This window comes from Malaclemys terrapin, chromosome 8 (assembly GCF_027887155.1).
Source record: "Malaclemys terrapin pileata isolate rMalTer1 chromosome 8, rMalTer1.hap1, whole genome shotgun sequence".
Lineage (NCBI taxonomy): Eukaryota > Metazoa > Chordata > Testudines > Emydidae > Malaclemys > Malaclemys terrapin.
In genome coordinates, this window is record NC_071512.1 from 77,360,292 (window position 1) to 77,379,740 (window position 19,449).

The window sequence follows — 19,449 nt, forward strand, 5'->3', positions numbered from 1 at the left end:
GATTTTACTATATACCATTTAAAATGTGAATCCTAATTTAAAACTTTAGATCTGTATTTCCTTTTATAAAGCAGCTATATATAGTTGACTTTTTTTTTCTTTTTAATAAACAGGGCATTTTATTGGATATAAAAGAATTGTTACCAACATTGTTTTCACACCGTGGAAGCAGAAATCAGAACTGGGATAATCTGGATTTTTTGGATGTAGATAGAAAGCATTCTGCAGATTCTTTGGCATGTCTGTCATATCTGGTGTTTGTTCAGTATTTTGGTATTGATTGTTTTCCAATGGTCTTTAGGTAAGAGCTATTTTCCATCCATTTATTATTAGTGACTGATTTGTTGAGGTTCTTTAAAGGCATTTTCAGGAGCAGACAAAAACCTTTTAATATTAATCACTAATTATTTTGTAAGCCTTTGTGTTGCATTAGCATTCATTTCAGGGCAACTGTCATGTAATAAATGGTATGTGTGCAGAGGTGTTTTCTCTTTTAGGCCCCAAGTCTGCAGATTCTTATGTGTGTGCTTAATTTTAGACACAAGTTGTCTCACAGAAGGAGCCAGGGGACTATTTATATGTTTAAAATTAAGCACGTAAGTGTTTGCAGGATTGGGACCTAGTGTGGTGATAAACAAGTGTGGGAGTGTTGCGGGGGAGGACGACAATCTATTTAGCACACATCTATTTCAAAGGTATCCATTTATCCTAAAATTGCTCTTAATTTTATGAAATAGTTACTATTCCTATATATAGTTCCACAGAGCTTATTTTTATATCAACATGTAGGCTGTGTGGTCTACGGAATTGTATTTATAAATAATTTTTCTGTTTTAGTCCATCATACCTTCTGCAGTGCAACATGACACACATTGAGGTCCTATTGGAAAGGTAAGATCATACAAAATTTGGAGTTTCAAGTACTGGATTTGTTTCTTGCTTGTCTGTCTTAATTGTCTGACAATTGCTTTCTGATCTGTGGTAGTAATTTATGAAAGCAAACTTTGAATTCACAATTCAAATTGTGGGGAAAACTCTTTTGAAGCTGAGTGTTAATATGGCACAACTCAGCACAAGATGATGCCCCTTCCCTCCAAAGAGTTGTAAAAAGTTGTCCTAAACACATACTTTTATGTGATATGCTCTTAAATTTTTGAATGTTTTACAGTATTCATTTCACAACTGTTTTATTTATTTATGGAAACCCAAACTAAGAACATTTTAAACATTCCAATTTTCTGAATTTGAATATTTAGTAGTACTTCTGTAACTAAATTACACAGTGGAGAATGAAGTGAGGTTGCCGTGGAAATATTTGACTGTATCCTATGATAGTATGCTATCTTCATCTGTATTGTGGCCCTCAATAAATAGAACACCAGACCTACTCAGATGTTGTAGTCATTTGCCCCATTATTGTCTGCAGTCTACAAAGATTAAGTCCAAGTACTACTCTACGAGCATGAGTGTTTCATAGGTTATCACCACTCCACTCTGCCTTGCTACAACTTGGCCTAAACTTTTTAGCCTCTTTAGATTAGGATTCACTCTCTTCCACTCATGTTTGGAAAAAGTTTGCCGAGTTCTGCAGTTGGGAAAGTACCATTTTCTTCCTTTTAATACCAGGGCGTCTCAGGGACTTGAGATCTTGCCTTTGAACGCTCATAAATATAGAATGGAAATATCAGCTCTTGATCTCAAAAGAAGTCAAATCTACAAACTCTTCTGCTCAATATAGTTAAATAATTCAGTTGAAGGAATGACGACAGGAAGCAGAATAGGAACTGTTAGTAGCTGAGCTCATTTTTAGATAGATCCTGTACTACTTGGTTAATTCTTAAACATCAACAAAACGTTTTTGAATTCATACTTTGAAACTGATAATTGTCTTAATTTCTTGTAGGACAGAAGAATCTGTGTTAACTAAGGGACTTGTAAGTTTTTGTTTTGTTTTTTTAAATCAAATACTGAATATTCTTTGTAATCTATGTTATGGTACAATCTTAATTTCCCTTGTCTGTAAAAGATGAGGGTAATATTGCATACTATAATTTTAGTTATTGAGGCTTAATCAGATAAGCCCCAATCCTGAAAGCATGTTACATATTTGTTTAACTTTATGCATATGATTAAATCTTAAATACGTGCATAAACATTTGCAGGATTGCGGCCTTAGTTTGTGAAGTCATTTGAGGACCTTGGATTAAAGTACTGTACAAGTGCAAAGTTACGTTGTCTTTAAAATTATTTTTTATTGCTTGTAGGACCTGCTTGGAAACTGTTTATTGAGAATGAGTGATAATAGCCTTCATCATCAGTATTTGGAATTCAAAGGCTTCATTACAGCACCTCAGGTATTAGGATGCAATGTAAACAAGTATTTTTACTTAAAGTGCCATGCCATGTCTAGAATCATAGAATATCAGGGTTGGAAGGGATCTCAGGAGGTCATTTAGTCCAACCCCCTGCTCAAAGCAGGGCCAATCCCCAGACAGATTTTTGCCCCAGATCCCTAACTGGCCTCCTCAAGGATTGAGCTCACAACCCTGGGTTTAGCAGGCCAATGCTCAAACCACTGAGCTATCTAGCTGTTCCCTAGGTGATTTGAGAGAGAAGAACTTAGAGAATAAAGAAACTTAATTGTTTTTGAAACCATACAGTGTCTTGCTATTAAGAATTGTTATCTGGAATAGGGAGCCTGCAATGGTTACCCACCTGGGAAGCAAACTTTATCGCCCCCTTTCTTTCACCACTGAACAGCATCCCCATATCCCATCGCCATCCAGTGGCAATAGTGGTGGGCAGGATGAGCCCCAGAGATTGGATTCAGGTGCAACATGTGATGCTCATGTCCCTGTCCCTTTCCTCTCCCCTACACACATTATGCAAGCTGGGGAAGAGGAAGGGAAAAGAAGAGTTAAGCAATGACTTTCACCCACCAAAGGGAAAAAAAGGGGGGGGCGTATGAAACACTGCCTCATCTGTTCTCCCCTCTCCACACTCCCAACAAAAGTGGTCTCCTGTGCTCCTAGCTTAGTCAAAGTCTCATCCCAGATAGAAGGGTGAACATTGTTAATGCAAATGTGCAGTGCCATTTTTATATATAAAATTTTGGTGATGAATTCAGATTTCTGCATTTTAATTTGCTATAAATTTGTGAAGGATTGGAAGCAAGACAGGTACCCTTGTGTCTGAAATTGTTTGATGCCTTCCTATGTATTGAAGCTTTTTAAACATTTAACTTGAAGGTTTTTTTTTAATTTAAAAAACAATTTTATGCCAGAGGAGTGCAAGAAGGCCATTCCACCAGTTTGCTACCCTCTAAATAAAATATGTATTCCCTTCAGTGTTAAACCAAAGACCCATAGTTCAATAGATCAACTCAATTGCAAATATGTCACTCTTAAATTAAAATGATCCATGGCTAGTTTAAATACAACATTACCATTTCTTAAGTCTTCTCTCTTGTGAAACAATCTCAATTGTCACTCTTCTTATAAATAAGAACCTAAGTCCCATTGGTTGCATTTTTACCTACATCATATTCTACAAATACATATTAAAATTACACCATATTTAGTCTAACCAAAGTGAGAGCACACAATATTAGAGGTTATATTTGTGTTGATAGAAATCAATATTTTGTTGTCCTCCTTCACATTTGTTGCACGCTGGACTGAGAATTCCAACGTCAGGTCTATTAATACATGCATGCTTTCTCCACCGACCACAGCAGTTAATTCAATGACATTTAAACTATTGTTTCTTTGCAAATGCATCACCTTATACTTTTTAAATTTCATTCTCTGCTTCTAAGCCTAATCTATCAAGAATATTTTCAGAATAGTTCATCCATGAAGTCTTGACCACTTGCTCTATTTTAGTATCCATGTTAAATTTAGTGATCTTTATATAGCTTTGTATAAATCAATACTAGATATCAGTCCATTCCCATTATAAAGCTCTGTCGGATTCTACTCCTTACCAACATCCACTAAGAATGTGGACACAAGAACAAATGGATATAAACTGGCCATCAGCAAGTTTAGGCTTGTAATTAGACGAAGGTTTCTAACCATCAGAGGAGTGAAGTTCTGGAACAGCCTTCCAAGGGGAGCAATCAAACTTTGTTTTTTCACTTTTTTCCAACTGCAGGGTTTGGTGAAAGTGATGACCCTTTGTCCTATAGAGCATTTGGTACGTAACTTCATCATTCCGGGGGTTACAAGTGCTAAATTTGTTTTATTTTAATTAAATGCAAATATCTTCATAGAATCTTTTTCTTTTAGCGAAAGAAGAGTTTGAAGATATTGCAGTTGTATATAGACAAGTTTGATGCAGAGGGAAAATACACCTTGTTCAGGTATGCATCCTGCATAAAATGCAGAGAAACAGGTCTTGATGCAATTTAATTGCCTAGTAATTCAGTCAGAAATCATAGTAACTGCACAGGAGCTCACATAGGAGCTACCATGTTAATTTCATGATGATGGCAATTGATTTTAGTTTTCATGTTACTAAAACACAAGACACTGAAGCCAGCCCTTTTGTGAACTCCAAAGATTAGGGGTGAAATTCTGGCCCCCTTGAAGTAAGGGGGCAAAACCCATTTATTTCTATAAGGCCAGAATTTCATCTAGATTTTTTTCAACGAAATATAATGCAAAGATACTGTCTCTCTATTTTACTTTTAAAGGTGTTTATTGAAGACAAGCAATCACGCTGGCGTAGAAGGCTATGTTATTCAAAATATCAAAAATCAGATTGATTTATCATTAAAGGTGAGAATATTATAAGTTCCTACTTTAAAAAGTGCTTTCAATACCATTTTTAAAGAATTCATATAGTTTAAGTTCCACATTATTTATATATTACATGTGAAAATACTGTGTTAAAAGGAGATTTGAGTGCTTGAGCTTGCATATTTAAAGTTAAGAAATGCAAGAATTAAAGTTGCCTGTGCAACCTTAATTTGTCCTCCTTAGGGTTATGCATTATCATACAGTCTATAATTACACAACTACATACTATTTTGTTTACAGGGGTGAAGTCTGACTTTCTTTGTAGCAGCTGCTCCAAAACAGGAGCGCATTAGTTTTTCAAAGAAGAGGTTACCAGATTTTTTTTTTTTTTTAACATGGGCAAAACATATTTTTCCCTAGCTGTCTTCTTGGAAGCTGCTGAACTGCTTCAGTTGAAATTAAAAAAAGGAAATACCCAGCCTGGAACTATTTTAGCCCAAATGGTTACAGTTTGGCAAAGTTATATAAGTATCTGAAAACAAGGTCTGATAATGGGAGGTGTTGGGCAATCTTAGCAGGTGATGCTACCACTACAATGATGGTATGCACACCCAGCTTTCTAAAGATCACTCTTCTGGCCCTGATTTAGGAAAACACTTCCGTACATGCTTACATCCCATTGACATTGTTGTCCTGACTTCCTGAATTGGGACTTTGTTGGTAGATATCCTTCTAATTTTACTTGTGTGTGGTGTTAATGTCCACCAGAATAATTAACCACTTCTCTCTGTCCTACACACATGCAGTGACAGGACACTTCATTATAGCGTCACAGCAGTAGTAAGATAATGTATGATTGAGATGACGGTTTCATTCCAAGCTGTTCTCCTAAAATTACCTTTTGTGCAGCAGTTTCTCATGCTTCGTCTCAAACGTATGTTATTTTCCTTACTGGGAAATGATATTGGGATATCATCACATAGTTCTTTATCCAAAGGACAGAGAAAAGATGCTCTTTTGGTTGAGATACTGGACTGGGCTCAGGGGATCTGGGTTCAGTTCCTGACTCTGCCAAAGACTTTTTGTGGTATCTTGTGCAAGTTGCTTAGGCCAAAGTTTTCCAGTGAAGGTGCCTAAACTAAAAATGGCCTGATTTTTTCAAAGGTGCAGATGACCTGCTGTTCCCATTTACTTCATGGAATTTGCTGGTGCTTGGCACTTCTGAGATAGGCCACTATTAGCTTTGTGTCTAAATATAGGTTTAGGAACCTACCTTTAGGCACCCAGGTTTGAAAACTTTTGTTTTGCTCTGTATGGCTGTGATTCCCATCTGTAAAATGGTGATAATACTTTTGTACCTCGCCCAGATGTTGGGAAAAAATGTTCATTAATGTTGTGAAGTACTTGCATTCTACATTGTTGGTGGGAGTCATACAAGTACTGAAAGATCCCTCCCATCAACTATTCCCACCCTTGCATTACTCACCTACCTTAAGAGGGCATGAAGAATTCTAGAAGGTCTGGTGGCCTCTGTTGGGGCCCCAGTGCCTGTAATTACTACTGTTATGATTCTGGTGCATAACATTTAAATTAAGTGTGGTTTGACTATGCATAGTCAAACTCACTGGCACATTCTCCTCTTCTCCCCCCCCCCTTTTTTTTTTTTTCTTTAAAAAAAAATTCAAATAAGGGTATTAAATTGAGGTTACTTCAATATTATAAGTTAAAGTCTCTGCTACAAAAAAAAAAAAATTCAAAGCCATTCATACCCACCCGTAAGGCTGCCACATTACACACAGTAAAATTTGTATTAAATATAATAAGACAAAATACTTTGTGCAAGGGGGGGTCAAGTTAGTTTCATAGGAACCATAACTTTGAATTTCTGGTTTATGTATTTAAAATCTCAGTTGTAACATTGCATTAATGTCTCTTTGCTTTTAATTTAAAGAGTTTCTGGGTCTGGCCTAGTGCTGTTCCAGTCATGTAGGAGATATGGGTTTGATTCCTGGTCCTAGTCCCCAACTTAATTTGTTAGGAGCTGTAAGTCCTGCAATAGCAGCATACTTGAACCATGTGATGGAGAGAGTGCCTAACATTGCTCAACAGTAGCTGAGCCAGTTGATTTAAAGATCATATTAACAGACTCAAAGAATGGTGCGGTTAGGTGGGGCTGGGAAGAGAATCTGATGGTTCAGATAAGAATAGAATGGATAGCTTGGAGTGGAAATGTCTGATCTTGAGAAGATTAGTATATTTTGATCATTTTATGGTCATCTGTATACATCTTTTTTCCGTAAAATGATTTCCTTATTTTCAGACACTGCCCATTGGCCATATTGTTATACTAGATGATTAAGCAAAGTGTGAATTTAAACTTTTTCTCTTTTTCTCTGTTGCTTTTCAGAAAGCAAATGACAGTAAGTGGTTTACTGGACCCCAGCTGGTTTCTCTTCTAGATTTAGTGCTGTTGCTTCCTGAAGGGGCTGAAACAGATCTTCTCCAAAACTCAGATAGGTGAGATGTAATCAGAACTAGAGTAAATCTAAATCTCTGTGTGTGTGTGTGTGTGTGTCTAATATATATATATATATATATATATATATATATATATATATATATATATATATATATATATATATACATATATATATAAAATTTGAAGATTGCCTATATTTTTATTTAATGACAAAATATGCAGCAGTCACTTGCTTAGTTGCACTTAATCTAGGAGGAGAGTATCAGTTTGTCTCAGAATTTTAGAATCCGAGATGGAAATTATTAGTTAAATAAACTAGTTCCTCCCTGTGATGCACGTCTACCTCAGTTTCACCTTGGAATCCATCCATGCAAAGGAATATTGTCTCCTTTAGTGGCAAATTCAAACCCTTTTGTGGATATAAAAAGTCAGACACCTGCTAGTAAAACATTTCTTCTCAAAATCCCAAAGTAAAACAAGGTTACAATGAAGCAGCTCTTCAATCCCCTTTAAAAGTCACTCTTCCCTAGACATCTGAGAGGCATTAACTACTCTTCCTCAGTTCTTTTAACCCCTGTTCCAGGGGCCCACTCTCCAGGCCATCTACCTGTGGGTGAAAAGCAGGTCTTGGAACTCTCAAGTCTTTTCCAGTAGCTCCCAAGTCAGGTCTCCTGCAAGAGGGCTCCCTGCAGTGCTTTACTCCACCAGGCCTCCTTCCTTGTGAATCCTACCCCTGTTCAGAGAAACCTCCCTCTAGGAACAATCTTTTGTTCTTGGGCTCCGCCAACAGCCCTCCACTTGACTCTTCTGCCAAGGTCTCCCTGCAGTGCTACGCTCCTCAGGCCTCCTGGCCTGTAAGTCCCACCCTGTCCTGCTCAAGGAACCGTCCCTCCCTTGTTTCTGATCCCAGCTTTCACTGACCACGCTGTCCTTCCCATCTTCCTAGGGGCCACTGCACAAGCCTTCTTGCAACTCAGCAGGGTTCCCCAGCTCTAGCCCATCCTCAACAGTTTTCCTGAGAACTCATCACCAGCAGCTCATGGTTACTGCTCTCCTTGAGCTCTTTCCCTCAAACAACTCTCTGCTGCTCCTGTCTTTCTTCTGTGCTTAGGCAACTCTCACCTGGTCCTTCTGACTTTTTCAGTTTCCCCTCATGCAGCTCTTCCTTGGCTCTTCCTTCAGGGACCTTCCCTGTAGGGCCTGGGCACCCTCTTTTAAGCCTAATTGGAGTCAGCTGACTAGTCACAGGTGTACTGGCCTCTTCCTTCTTTAAAGGGCCAGTGTCCTCCTATGACACTTTCCTTTCAGTGGAGTGCAGCATTGCTGTTGAAAATATCATGACTGTATTAAATTGAAACTAACAATAAGAGGTTACTTACTAGTAATTGTTGTTCTTCAAGTGTCACCTCTATGCTAGCCCTTTTCTGAGATGTGATGTCCTGCAGAACAACCTTGAACGATGCTCCTTCAACACAAGAGAGTTCGTGTGAGGGCGATGTCATTGCCCTACTGTATATAAGGAAGTGCACCATCCCCCAGCAGTCTCAATTTCTTCTCCCTAACCTCAGACATTATATAGAAATCTGAGACAGAGGGGAAGTTGGGCAGGTAGTGTGAGTGCAGAGAGAGAATTCTTGAAGAACAAATGTAACCTTTTTTTCTTCGAGAGAGTCTGTGTTTTCCCATTTGTGATAAACTAATAAGGAGTGCTCCAGGAGGTGGAGGGTGGACATGGAGTTCTTAGCTAAATATGGACTGGAGTCGGCTTTCCCAAACTGGCCATCAGAGCACAATGCTCAGTTGAAGGAGTGGGTCTAGCACATAACTCCCAAATTGCTGCTTTGCTTATCTCTACCAGAGGAACCTGCCTAAGGCATGCTACTGATGCTGTGGTGACTCTTGCAGAATGGGTCTTTAAACCAGGGGTTTTCCTAGGTGGGACATAACTGTATGTGAGTATCTGTTCCGTAGTGGGTTCTCCCTGGCATCTCTTTCCTTATATTGCAGATAACTTAAAGGGTTTTCTAAAGAGTTTGGTCTTTTCCAGGTAAAAACTGAGTGGGCTTTACATCTAGGTGGACTTCCCAAGGATAGGAATGAGGTCTGGAGAAGAACATGAGGAGGGAAATACATGGAGATAGGTGGAAATGTGAGACCACCTTAAGCATGAAACTGGTATGGAGCTTCATGGTGACTTTGTCCTTGTGGACCAGAGTATAAGGTGGAATGTTCAAAGCACTAAGCTCACTCACCCTCCTAGCAGATGTAATTGCTATTAGGAAGGCTGTTTTAATCACTAAGCGTGTGAGAGGGACTTGCCCAAGAAGCTCATAATGAGGGCCTGTCAGCTTTGTTGGGTCAAGATTTAGGTCCCATAAAGGCAGGGGCTCCCTAACTGGGAGAATTTAATTACCATGTCCTTAAGAAATCTGGAGACCTTAGTATGGAAGATAAGATTCTCCTTAATGTAATTGTGATGAGCAGATATTGCTGCCATATGGTCCTTTAGGGAGGCTAAGCCTAAGTCCTGAGACTTAAAGTTTATAAAGTACTCTAGGATTGCACGGGCCCAAGCTCAGGATGGAGTCACTTATTTACTAGTGTCCCAGATAGAAAACAGTTTCCAGTTTTGTTTATAGCAGGGTGGAGCCCGTGGTGGATTGTAAGAGAATGGTGTGAACCCTCATATTAGTCAGCAGGTTATCCTCCAGGCTGCAAGTGGAATGTCTCTGGGTTGGAATGCAGCATCCTTCCTTACTGTTGAGATAGGAGGTTTGGCAGCCGAGGCAACAAGGACAGTGATTCTCTGGCCAGATGCAAAAGATGTGGCTGCCAGTGACTATGAGGTCCCATTGAGGCTATTAATAGGATGTTGGCTCTGTCCAACCTGATCTTTATAACACTTCGTATCAGGGGAATTGGAGGGAGACACATAGTAGGAACACATCTAAGAGGACTTTTGTCTGTGTGTGTACTTGGCATTTGGTGTTTGTTTGACACACCAGTGGTCTATTCTGGTTGTTTCCATCTGTGAAATACTTGGGCTCGCCCCCACTGGTTTCAAGCAGCACTTGTGTTGATCTGGAAGTCTTTTGCTGAGCAAGTCTGCCTTCATGTTCTTCTTCCCAGGAAGGTGAAGAGCTACATAAGTTCTCCAAAGGGGACTCATATGGGTCCTCTGAAGGAGTCTCATCCCATTTCTCAGCTAGAGACAGGTCTTTGCAGTGCTGGTATCATTGCTGGAAAGGAAGGCTTGTGTTGGCACCAGATGAGGAATAGATGCCTATGAGGGTATCAGTGCTGAGGGAGGGCACCATGTTGGAACGGATACTGGTACTGAAGTCTGTGCCAGAGCTGGTATCTCCGCCTCCTAAAGGGCTTTCATGGAGTCCTGTACATAGGGCCACATGGACTGCTGAAGAGGACCCTCTATGAGATCCTTCCATAATTTCTGGGTCTGAGGTGAGGGAAGTTGACTGAGTCTCAAGATTTAAGCAGGTCATCTTCCAGATTCAGCTCTGAAGGGGTCAAAGGTACCCCAAGGTGATTCTGGATTGTGACTAGAGAAATTGGTATAGGTAATCAAGCAGTAGAAAAGCATGAATGATTGCCAGTAGTCTCAACAGCAAATCCCTTTTCAGGCCTTGAAGGTGTTACTGGAATCTGAACCCGAGAGGAGTCAAGGTAGTCAGTACTGAGACGTTCAATTCCAGAGGAATTTGGAGAAAAACTGCTTGCTTCAAGAGTGTTCAAGCCCCTTAGAGTAGGAAGGAGGAGAAGGATAGTGCTTCCTTTTTCTTTTGCTTATGCCCTTCTTGTGGGAAGGTTTCATTGGGCCATCCCATGGGGGGCTTTGAATATCAACACAGAGCCTTTGAATTAGATTCTAGTCAATGGGAAGCCAGTGCAGAGAGATGCACTAGGTTGACCTGTATTACTAAACAGATGGGCTGCTGTGTTTTATACCAGTTGGTGTTTTTTCAGGATGTGTGGTTCTTAAACAAATTAAATTACTGTCAAATTTAATGTAAATCTGCACTCTAAGTGATGAATTGTACATTTCTAATTCATAGGATTATGGCCTCACTAAATCTATTGAGATATTTAGTCATTAAGGATAACGAATACGACAATCAAGTAAGTGATGATTGATTTTTAAAAAGCTACCTTTTCAGTTTAAAAACAATAGCTGTGCAAGTTCATGACAGTTAGCTGCTGCTGCAAAAAAAAAGTCTTTATTCAATATCCAGTGAGAATGTTTCTGTTAATGGTGTTCAAAGAATTTTCAAGTTTTATACTGGGGAAAATTAAATGCTTTCTCACTGACTATTTTTTCAGCAAGTTTATTCTAGTGTTGTTCTACCTCCACCAGAAATCCAGGTCAGCACCTGTAATTCCAGATGATATCATCATAAAATAAAGGCTATATCTAGTATTCCAAAAAGAGTAAATATACTTTTACTTGTATACAGATACCTAGGAAGGGCTAACTTCCGCCAAGCATTGTAAAGCTTTTTAGATGGGTTCTCTCTACAAACCTTTAAAGTTTTAGAATTGCTTCATTATTCAAGGAAACCTCTTCATCATTTAGCTTTAAGTGGCATAGTATACAAGAAGAGAATTTATTGTAGTGTTAGGGTGTCTCCCTAAGCATTTTGACAGCTCTGCATTGAATAGCTTTTGTTTTTAAACATGTAAAAAAAAAAAAAATCCTGTATTTCCAACCCCTTCTGAAATTGCATTTTTGGTAAATGTCAATAACTCCACTGGGTATTCAAGCCAAATCAGTGCTTCTCAGTAAGATCTGCATTATTGAAGAATTGATATGCCTGTCCCAAATTAGCAAAAATACAGAACATATTAAACAATAGATATAAATTAAAAAAAACAAACACTTGTAATGAAAGAGTTATTTATTCTTCTCGGGTTTCCGAATCCCCCAACTAAAACAATATGAAATAGCTTCCTGGTACTTTCTCAGTTCACTGAGACCCTGCAGCAATGTTAATATATTTTGCATAATATACCATGCTGTGAAATCCCAACTCCCCATGTGAAGACGAAGATTTTCAAACAAAGCAGATGATATTTTGGCAAAAATGGGTTGGGAGGGAAATAGGACTAGCTCGTAGTGCTGTAATTGCTCCTGGCAAATGTGTTTTATTGAACTACTATCTTAGGATATATTCTGTTCTCTCTGAGAGGGGAAAAAACAGTACATTCTTTCCTCCTAAGGGCAACACACTTAAGATTGTACGCCATTCTGATTTTGCAGATAGCTTTGCTGCTCTGGCTGTGGGCAGGGTTTCCACATCAGTTTTTCTGACAGCTATAGTCTGTGTTTAATCCATACCTTTGCTCTTATATTGACCTCTCTTTTTTGCATACCCTGTACCTTTTTCTGGCTGGCTACTTCATTGTTTTACCAGATATAGCCTAGAATGTTTCATACATGAAGATCATTTACTAAATTACCTTACACTGCAATTTCAGACAGAACACTATCTTAAATATGTATAAGCAGGGAATCCATACATTTCCCCCATTTCTCTCATGCTTTAATGTTTGAATGCTAATAATCCAGAAATTGTTACTATAAACAAGTGAAACCCTCCAGCCTATTGTACTGTCCTAACTGAAATGGAAAAATATAAACAAACAGCATAAATGGTGAAGTATTTTATAGCCATATCAGTGTTAATAACCTAGGGTGTAGGTTGGAATTGTCAAACAGGTTTTTTTATATGTTTTTTTAAGCTTTAACAGCTCCTAGCCAATAGCCTGAAAGGCAGAAACACAGCAGATAGAGAGGTGCATGATTCTGGCTGTTTACAATTTTATATAAGTGGTAGAAGTTTTTACTCAACTTCATTTTAAAGCAAGATTTTACAATGTCGGAAATGTGATGAATTGTTCAGCTTTATCAGCAGGCCTGTGATTTATTTTTCTCTCTCTCATCTGACGCAGTCACCAATATTTGTTATTGGCTATGCTATTTCAGATCAACCCGGACCATGCTTATCATTCAACTGCTGTAACAGCTTTTCAGTGTACTGTTTTATGACTCATTGATTTGTTTTTGTATGCAATCACTCCCATCTAGATGGACAAATGTTCTTAGATAGCCAAGGAAGCAATTTATATTTAAATTTCACAGCTGGCTTAACGTCCGGTTGCATTTCTGAGCAGCTGAACTATGATTTCTTTAAGTTCCATAGCCTGCACAGCTTAGCTACAGTATTGAAGACTGAAGAGTCATTGGAATTTTACATGTTTAATTTTCTTACTGCACTCCAGTACTGAAAAGGCCACTTATCTCCATAACAGAGGGAAATCCTACTGACTCTTTTCCCCAGACACCAACATTCCTGTAATTCATACAGTTCAACAGCTTTTATCATCAACCAGGTCTCATAGTAAAGGCTTTATTTTAAAAACTATTCCTAATATAATTACACCTTCCCTTCAAGCTAGTTTTCCTTGTTTCCCTTGTTTCTTAATGCCCTTTGTATAGGAACCTAAAGTTGGGGAAAGTTCATTGGTCACCTTGCAGATTCTAAATTAGTTCCATTGAAGGGACATGACTGTAATGCTGCCTGTAGTGATTCAAGAATATTATTGCCAGCCTCAGGCAGACTGTTAGGAACCAAGGCACAAACCCCAAATTAGTTTTGAGTTCTATGCTTAGATTTCATCTACAGATTACCAAATATAAACTACTCAGGCACAATAATAGCCTTAATATGGAGTCACAGATATTGCCCTCTGTTACTCTGATCTGTCTCACCACCCAGGTGAGCCTACTTTTGTGATAGATTGTCCCTTACACCAAGAATCACAGAAATATTCAGGTTACTCCAAGTCCCAAAGGACCAGTCACTTACCCCACATCAATTGCAGCTTAGCTCTCACACCAAAGACAACGCTGTAGCCAGACTATATAAAGATTTATAAAATAGGAAGAAGAAACCAGAGTTATTTACAAGGTTAAAGCAGGTAAACGTATACACAAATGAGTTACGATCCTAAGTTTCAAAATATAATACAAGTTTCTGTAATCAGCAAATTTTGTATGTCCTTTAGGGCTAACCCAGGCTAAGCAGCTGGGGATCTTTTGCTTTTACCTAGAAACACTTTGCCTCCCACCCCCACCCCAGAATTCAAGCAGCATATAGATAATCAGCTCTTCCTTGTTAGGAATTTTTATCCCACTCTTTCCATGTGCTCTGAGTTGCAAACTCAGCTGATAGGAGGAATCCACTAGCATGAATCATCTTCACGGCAGACAGGCGAGGGGAGAGCAGGACAACATCTTTTGTCCTTTTTAACATGCCACAATAGTTTGTCTGGTGTCGATTGACCTTGCCTGTTGGGAAGGACATAATACATTTTCTTGATGATAAGCCCTTCACACTAATTAACATCTCTCTCCTATCTGGTGATTTGCACAGTCACTGAGGCTTACAATACAGCCACTCAAACATTACCTGACAGTATGGGATACAGATGTTATAAGTGAGAGTAATGCATGCAGCAACCCACAAGCATTAAATAAAGTCTAAACACATTCTTATAATTCTAATACCTATTTTAACAATTCTAGCCCACAAGTGAGCCAGACTGATTCCAGATATGTAGTTGTTAGTGTTCAGTTGAGACATGGGGACTCTGGCATGAGTGGGTACTGGTCTGAGCACTTCCCAATGACCTTTTAAGAAATTCCATTGGTTTCACTATTCATACATTAGTGGTTTCACCAAAATCTACATACCAGTACCCCAGTATATACTATTCACAGGCAAAAAATTGTAATCGGAAGTTAGTTTGTAAATATTTATCACTTTAATGTGGTTGGGGAAGGGAACTTTGAGAACATTATAGTTCTGTAGCTTATGGGTCCTGTATCACCACCATTCTTCAGACCATATTTGGCCTTCAGTTACACACTATTATAGTCAAATTCTATCAGTTACAGAATTTGGAGTTATATAGGTGTAAGTGAGGCAGACTTTGTGTGCAATTAGAACTTAATCATGGTGTATCATTGGAGATGTAGTCCAGCTGGGGAACCCATCCCACAGAAAAGAATGGGGACATGAGGAACCTGAACTACAATTCCCATGAGGTACTGTGGCAGCATTTCTTAATCAAAATTTTTCAGTTTTTGTAAATTCATTTTTTTGAACCAAAGTCAATTTTCTGTGGCAAGTAGACACCTTGTGAAAAATTGTCTAGTCAAAAAAACAAGTTCTGTCAAAAAATGATTTTGAAAGAAAAGTCTTGACCAGCCCCAATTGTAATTTTTCATGTTTTTCTCAATGACTTCAGCATCCAATTCGCTAAGTTTACCATAAAAACTTTTTTCCCTACCAGCTGATTTTGATATGCCACCTGGATTTGATAACCAAATAGACTTTTTTTCTGGCTCATGCAACATCAGCAATAGATTCTGTAAGTCAAATTATGCCCTTAGCTACCTTAAACAAAAACAACAATCCAACTATTTACAATACACATTACTAACAGAGCTGTCCCAATTCATCACCATGTTCATTTGCTAGTACAGTATGTTGTATCTAGCGTGACCATACAGTAAATGTGAAAAATTGGGACAGGGGTGGGGGGTAATAGGAGCCTATATAAGAAAAAGACCCAAAAATTGGGACTGTCCCTATAAAATCGGGACATCTGATCACCCTAGTTGTATCCCCATCCCCTGCTCTTCAGCTGTTTGTCTTTAGATTGCAAACCCTTCGGGATAGGGATTGTTCGTACAATGTCCAGCATAATCAGTGTACCCACAAAGCAGTTTCACAGGTGTTAGCTTATGGCAGAATCTGGCTTTGTAGTGGGTACTTAGCTAATAATTCTGTTCATGTTTGAATTAGATTAGTATATAGCATATTTTCTTAGCTGTGTTGCTTCTGCAGTGACAACAGGAGTACAAATAGGAAAAAGTGAGCAGATCAGACTTTTACGCATACAGATAGCCAGATCCATTGTGATAGAACTTAGAATGTAAGTCTTTGGGGCAGGTCCCATGTCTAATTACTTGTCCATAAAGCGCCTCATACTAGATGCAATAGAAACAAGGCCCCATGCCCAGGTACATGAAATATGCCACAGAATCTGAGCTTTTGCTTTAAAATGTGGGGGAGGGAAAGGGAATTTCCAAGCCTTAAGTAAATTATTTCCAACAAAGACAACCTTCCAAATGTTAACAAGAAATGTTGTCTACCTGAATATGCAGAGAAATCACCTGAAGCAGTCAGGATAAGAGAGGTTGAACTACCCCAATCATCTTAATAGGTTGTTAACTCTGAAATCTAGGTATAATTTAAATAGCAACATTAATTATTTCATTGCCGATCATTTTAGCAGAAACCTACAAGTATAGTGCTTATCTATTGTTGGAATTACTAGCAGGGAAGCTGGGATGGGGAAATAGGAGTCCAAGGGCTTGTCTACACTATCGCATGGGGTCGATCTAAGATGCGCAACTTCAGCTATGTTAATAGCATAGCTGAAGTCAACATAGTTAGATCTACTTATTGCAGTGTCTTCACTGCACTAAATCGACAGCTGACACTCTCCCGTCAACTCCGCTTGCTCTCCTCATTCTGATGGAGTACCGGAGTCAACGGGAGAGCGCTCAGTGGTCGATTTATCGTGTCTATACTAGATGCGATAAATTTACCCCTGCTGGATCGATCGCTGCCTGACGATCCAGCAGGTAGCGTAGACAAGCCCTAAGCCTCCTTCACCCCCCACAAAAATATCAAGTCACATCCAACTTAGCCTGCAAGAGGGAATGAAAGAATATGCACCTTCCCCATGTGCTATAAACCTCAACCTACATGCCAAAAGCTCAACCTTGCTCTTATCCAGCAGTTTTAAGCCTTCAGTTTTCTCTTGAAAATGTTGAAATGCAATTAACATGAATACAGAAATAGCAAAAATAAAACAAGGAATACTGTGCTGATCGTATTATTTCCAGTAAAAGACTCCGTTTTAGTTTATCTGAAGCTTGCTCCAGACTTCAGTACTTGTTTATTTAGGTCAGCTACATTTTCTTTCATAACAGAATGTAGCATATGATGTAATTCTGTTTTAGTAGTGCAGTGCTAACAGCCCAGTTTTGAGAATAATTTCACCTCTGGTTTATAAGGAATGTAAATGCTGCTATAGGAAGGCAAAGGAAGTTAGGGGGATTCAACAGCTTAAACATGCAGGTCAGCACAACGGGATGAGTAAATCCTTTTCCTTCCTGGATCAGCAGTTTGTGTTGTAAAAATACTTAAGACAGAAACTGTGTTCTAAGGCTTAGCGAGAAACTGATTTCTAACATTTTCTCTTTTCCAATTTGAACAGACTGGTATATGGACTGAACTTAACAAGATTGAGCAAAATTTCTTAAAGCCTTTGCACACAGGACTTAATATGTCAAAAGCACATTATGAAGCAGAAATAAAGAGTAAAAATGAAAATAGACGAGGTTGGTTGTCTCCATTATTATCATTTGTGTCCTTTAGATGTGGAAATTGTGTGAGAAAAGTGAGTGTTCGTGAATACTATGTAGGTTGTATTTTAGACAGAATTATTTGAAATCTGCTGGGTTTGAAATGACCACACAACAACCCTGTAGATACCATATTTGTCATTAGGAACTACTTTCACAATATTATAGGGGTCAGAAGCCAAATCTGAGGGCTTTGTTTTCATTACTAGGGTTTCTTCAGTTTTTCATCCAATATGGACTATTTACCAAAAGTAGCCATTACTCAGGGTCTGTTTACTTCCAAGTACACATACATGTAAGCCTTATGGAAGCTAATAGAAAAATATATGTGATTCGGAGATTGTTTCAACATGAGTGATGTCATGTGGACATTCAAAAATTGCTCTGCACTGCTACTTCTGACTTAATGTTCATGCTTTAAAGTATTTTTGAGCAGTAGAGCAGGTATGTGAACTATTAGATACAATCTTAAGTCCTGAAATATTACATTTTACATTTTTGTTATATTTGACACACAGGGTAAGATTCTGTGCTGGACCTCTCTGAGGCCCAATAGGAGTGGGATCCAACGTGGTTTTGAGCCCCCTATGCACACTTCTGAGCTTGCGCTGCTCCATGGCCTCTGATGCAATTTAGACAGCCCTAGCTGCCCATGGCCTGCAGTGCTGCCCAGAACTTCAGTAGTGTTATGGTCTCACCCCCATATGCCCTCTAGAGGAGGACTCATGAGAGGTTCCTTTGAAGACAGCCTGTGGTCGTCTTCCTTAGTTCCTACACCAAGGGAATCCTCCCTCAGCTGAATCTGAGGCTTTTGAGAGCACCTTTTTGCCTCTCTGACCCTTTCACCTGAGTGGGGGTGAAGATCTCACCCATAATATCAATAGGATAGTAAAACTAAACCATTACCAGGATACTGTAAGACATCATTGTTCTGGTAAGTTACAAGTACTAAGTTTAAAAAGAGATACTATTTTCCTCAGTTTCCAGAACTGCCCTTGTAGCCTTCAGAAGCAATGCAAACCAAGAAGGGCGCATGGATTAAATATAGAGAAGCTAGCAGCCTTTGCTTAAACAATAAAATTAATATCTAAGTGGTAGATAAATTAAATCATGGCATCGGACCTTCTCCTGCCGTCTTTTTACATGTTGTAACTATCCATTATTCAAAGAAAGTTTGTTGTATTAAAAATGGATGACAGGATTGTGCTGTGGGAACTCCTGCATTTTTCCATTTTATGTGACTTGCAGCTTCATAAAATTGCCTTGTACTGCAATATAATAGACCTCTTGCTATTTTACTATAGTACAAGATTTATCTTTTGAAACCCATCTAGTAATAGTTCATATGCAACACTTACTATAAAGGACAGCCCAATAGCTTAGTAATGCAGTGACCTGCCATATGGAAAACTGAAACTATAGGAGCCACCTCAGGTCTACATTCTGTTAGAATTCAACATCCTCCATTCTTAGCTCTTGACCAGTCACTAGCTACACACATTTAACAATTTAGAATTTATAACTGTAATAGAATGAAGATGTTAATTTAAAAATTAGATGGAACACCCTGCTGCTCTATAATATGTTCTTTTCTTTTGCAGAATCTCACAATTCTAAAGCAGTTTGTTCTGTAACAGTTGGTGGGGAAAAGATGCCTAACATGACCACTGAAATGCAGCTTCAGGTGAGTTCATACCTTTTTCCAAAGT

General features: G+C 38.7%; 1 protein-coding gene across 5 annotated transcripts in view; it reads left to right on the plus strand.

Annotated features, from left to right (window-relative positions):
• GLMN (glomulin, FKBP associated protein) overlaps positions 1 to 19,449 on the plus strand; it is a 38,198-nt gene that overhangs the window by 16,324 nt on the left and 2,425 nt on the right. For 4 of the 5 annotated variants that reach the window (XM_054036905.1, XM_054036909.1, XM_054036907.1 and 1 more), the window contains exons 8-18: positions 114 to 301; positions 838 to 891; positions 1,904 to 1,934; positions 2,265 to 2,354; positions 4,156 to 4,197; positions 4,290 to 4,363; positions 4,697 to 4,781; positions 7,150 to 7,259; positions 11,295 to 11,358; positions 17,593 to 17,716; positions 19,342 to 19,424. In XM_054036905.1, coding sequence (XP_053892880.1) covers positions 114 to 301; positions 838 to 891; positions 1,904 to 1,934; positions 2,265 to 2,354; positions 4,156 to 4,197; positions 4,290 to 4,363; positions 4,697 to 4,781; positions 7,150 to 7,259; positions 11,295 to 11,358; positions 17,593 to 17,716; positions 19,342 to 19,424 — 945 coding nt within the window. Of the gene's footprint in view, positions 1 to 113; positions 302 to 837; positions 892 to 1,903; positions 1,935 to 2,264; positions 2,355 to 4,155; positions 4,198 to 4,289; positions 4,364 to 4,696; positions 4,782 to 7,149; positions 7,260 to 11,294; positions 11,359 to 17,592; positions 17,717 to 19,341; positions 19,425 to 19,449 lie in introns of those variants that run through there. The other variant, XR_008445904.1, reaches the window with a different exon arrangement.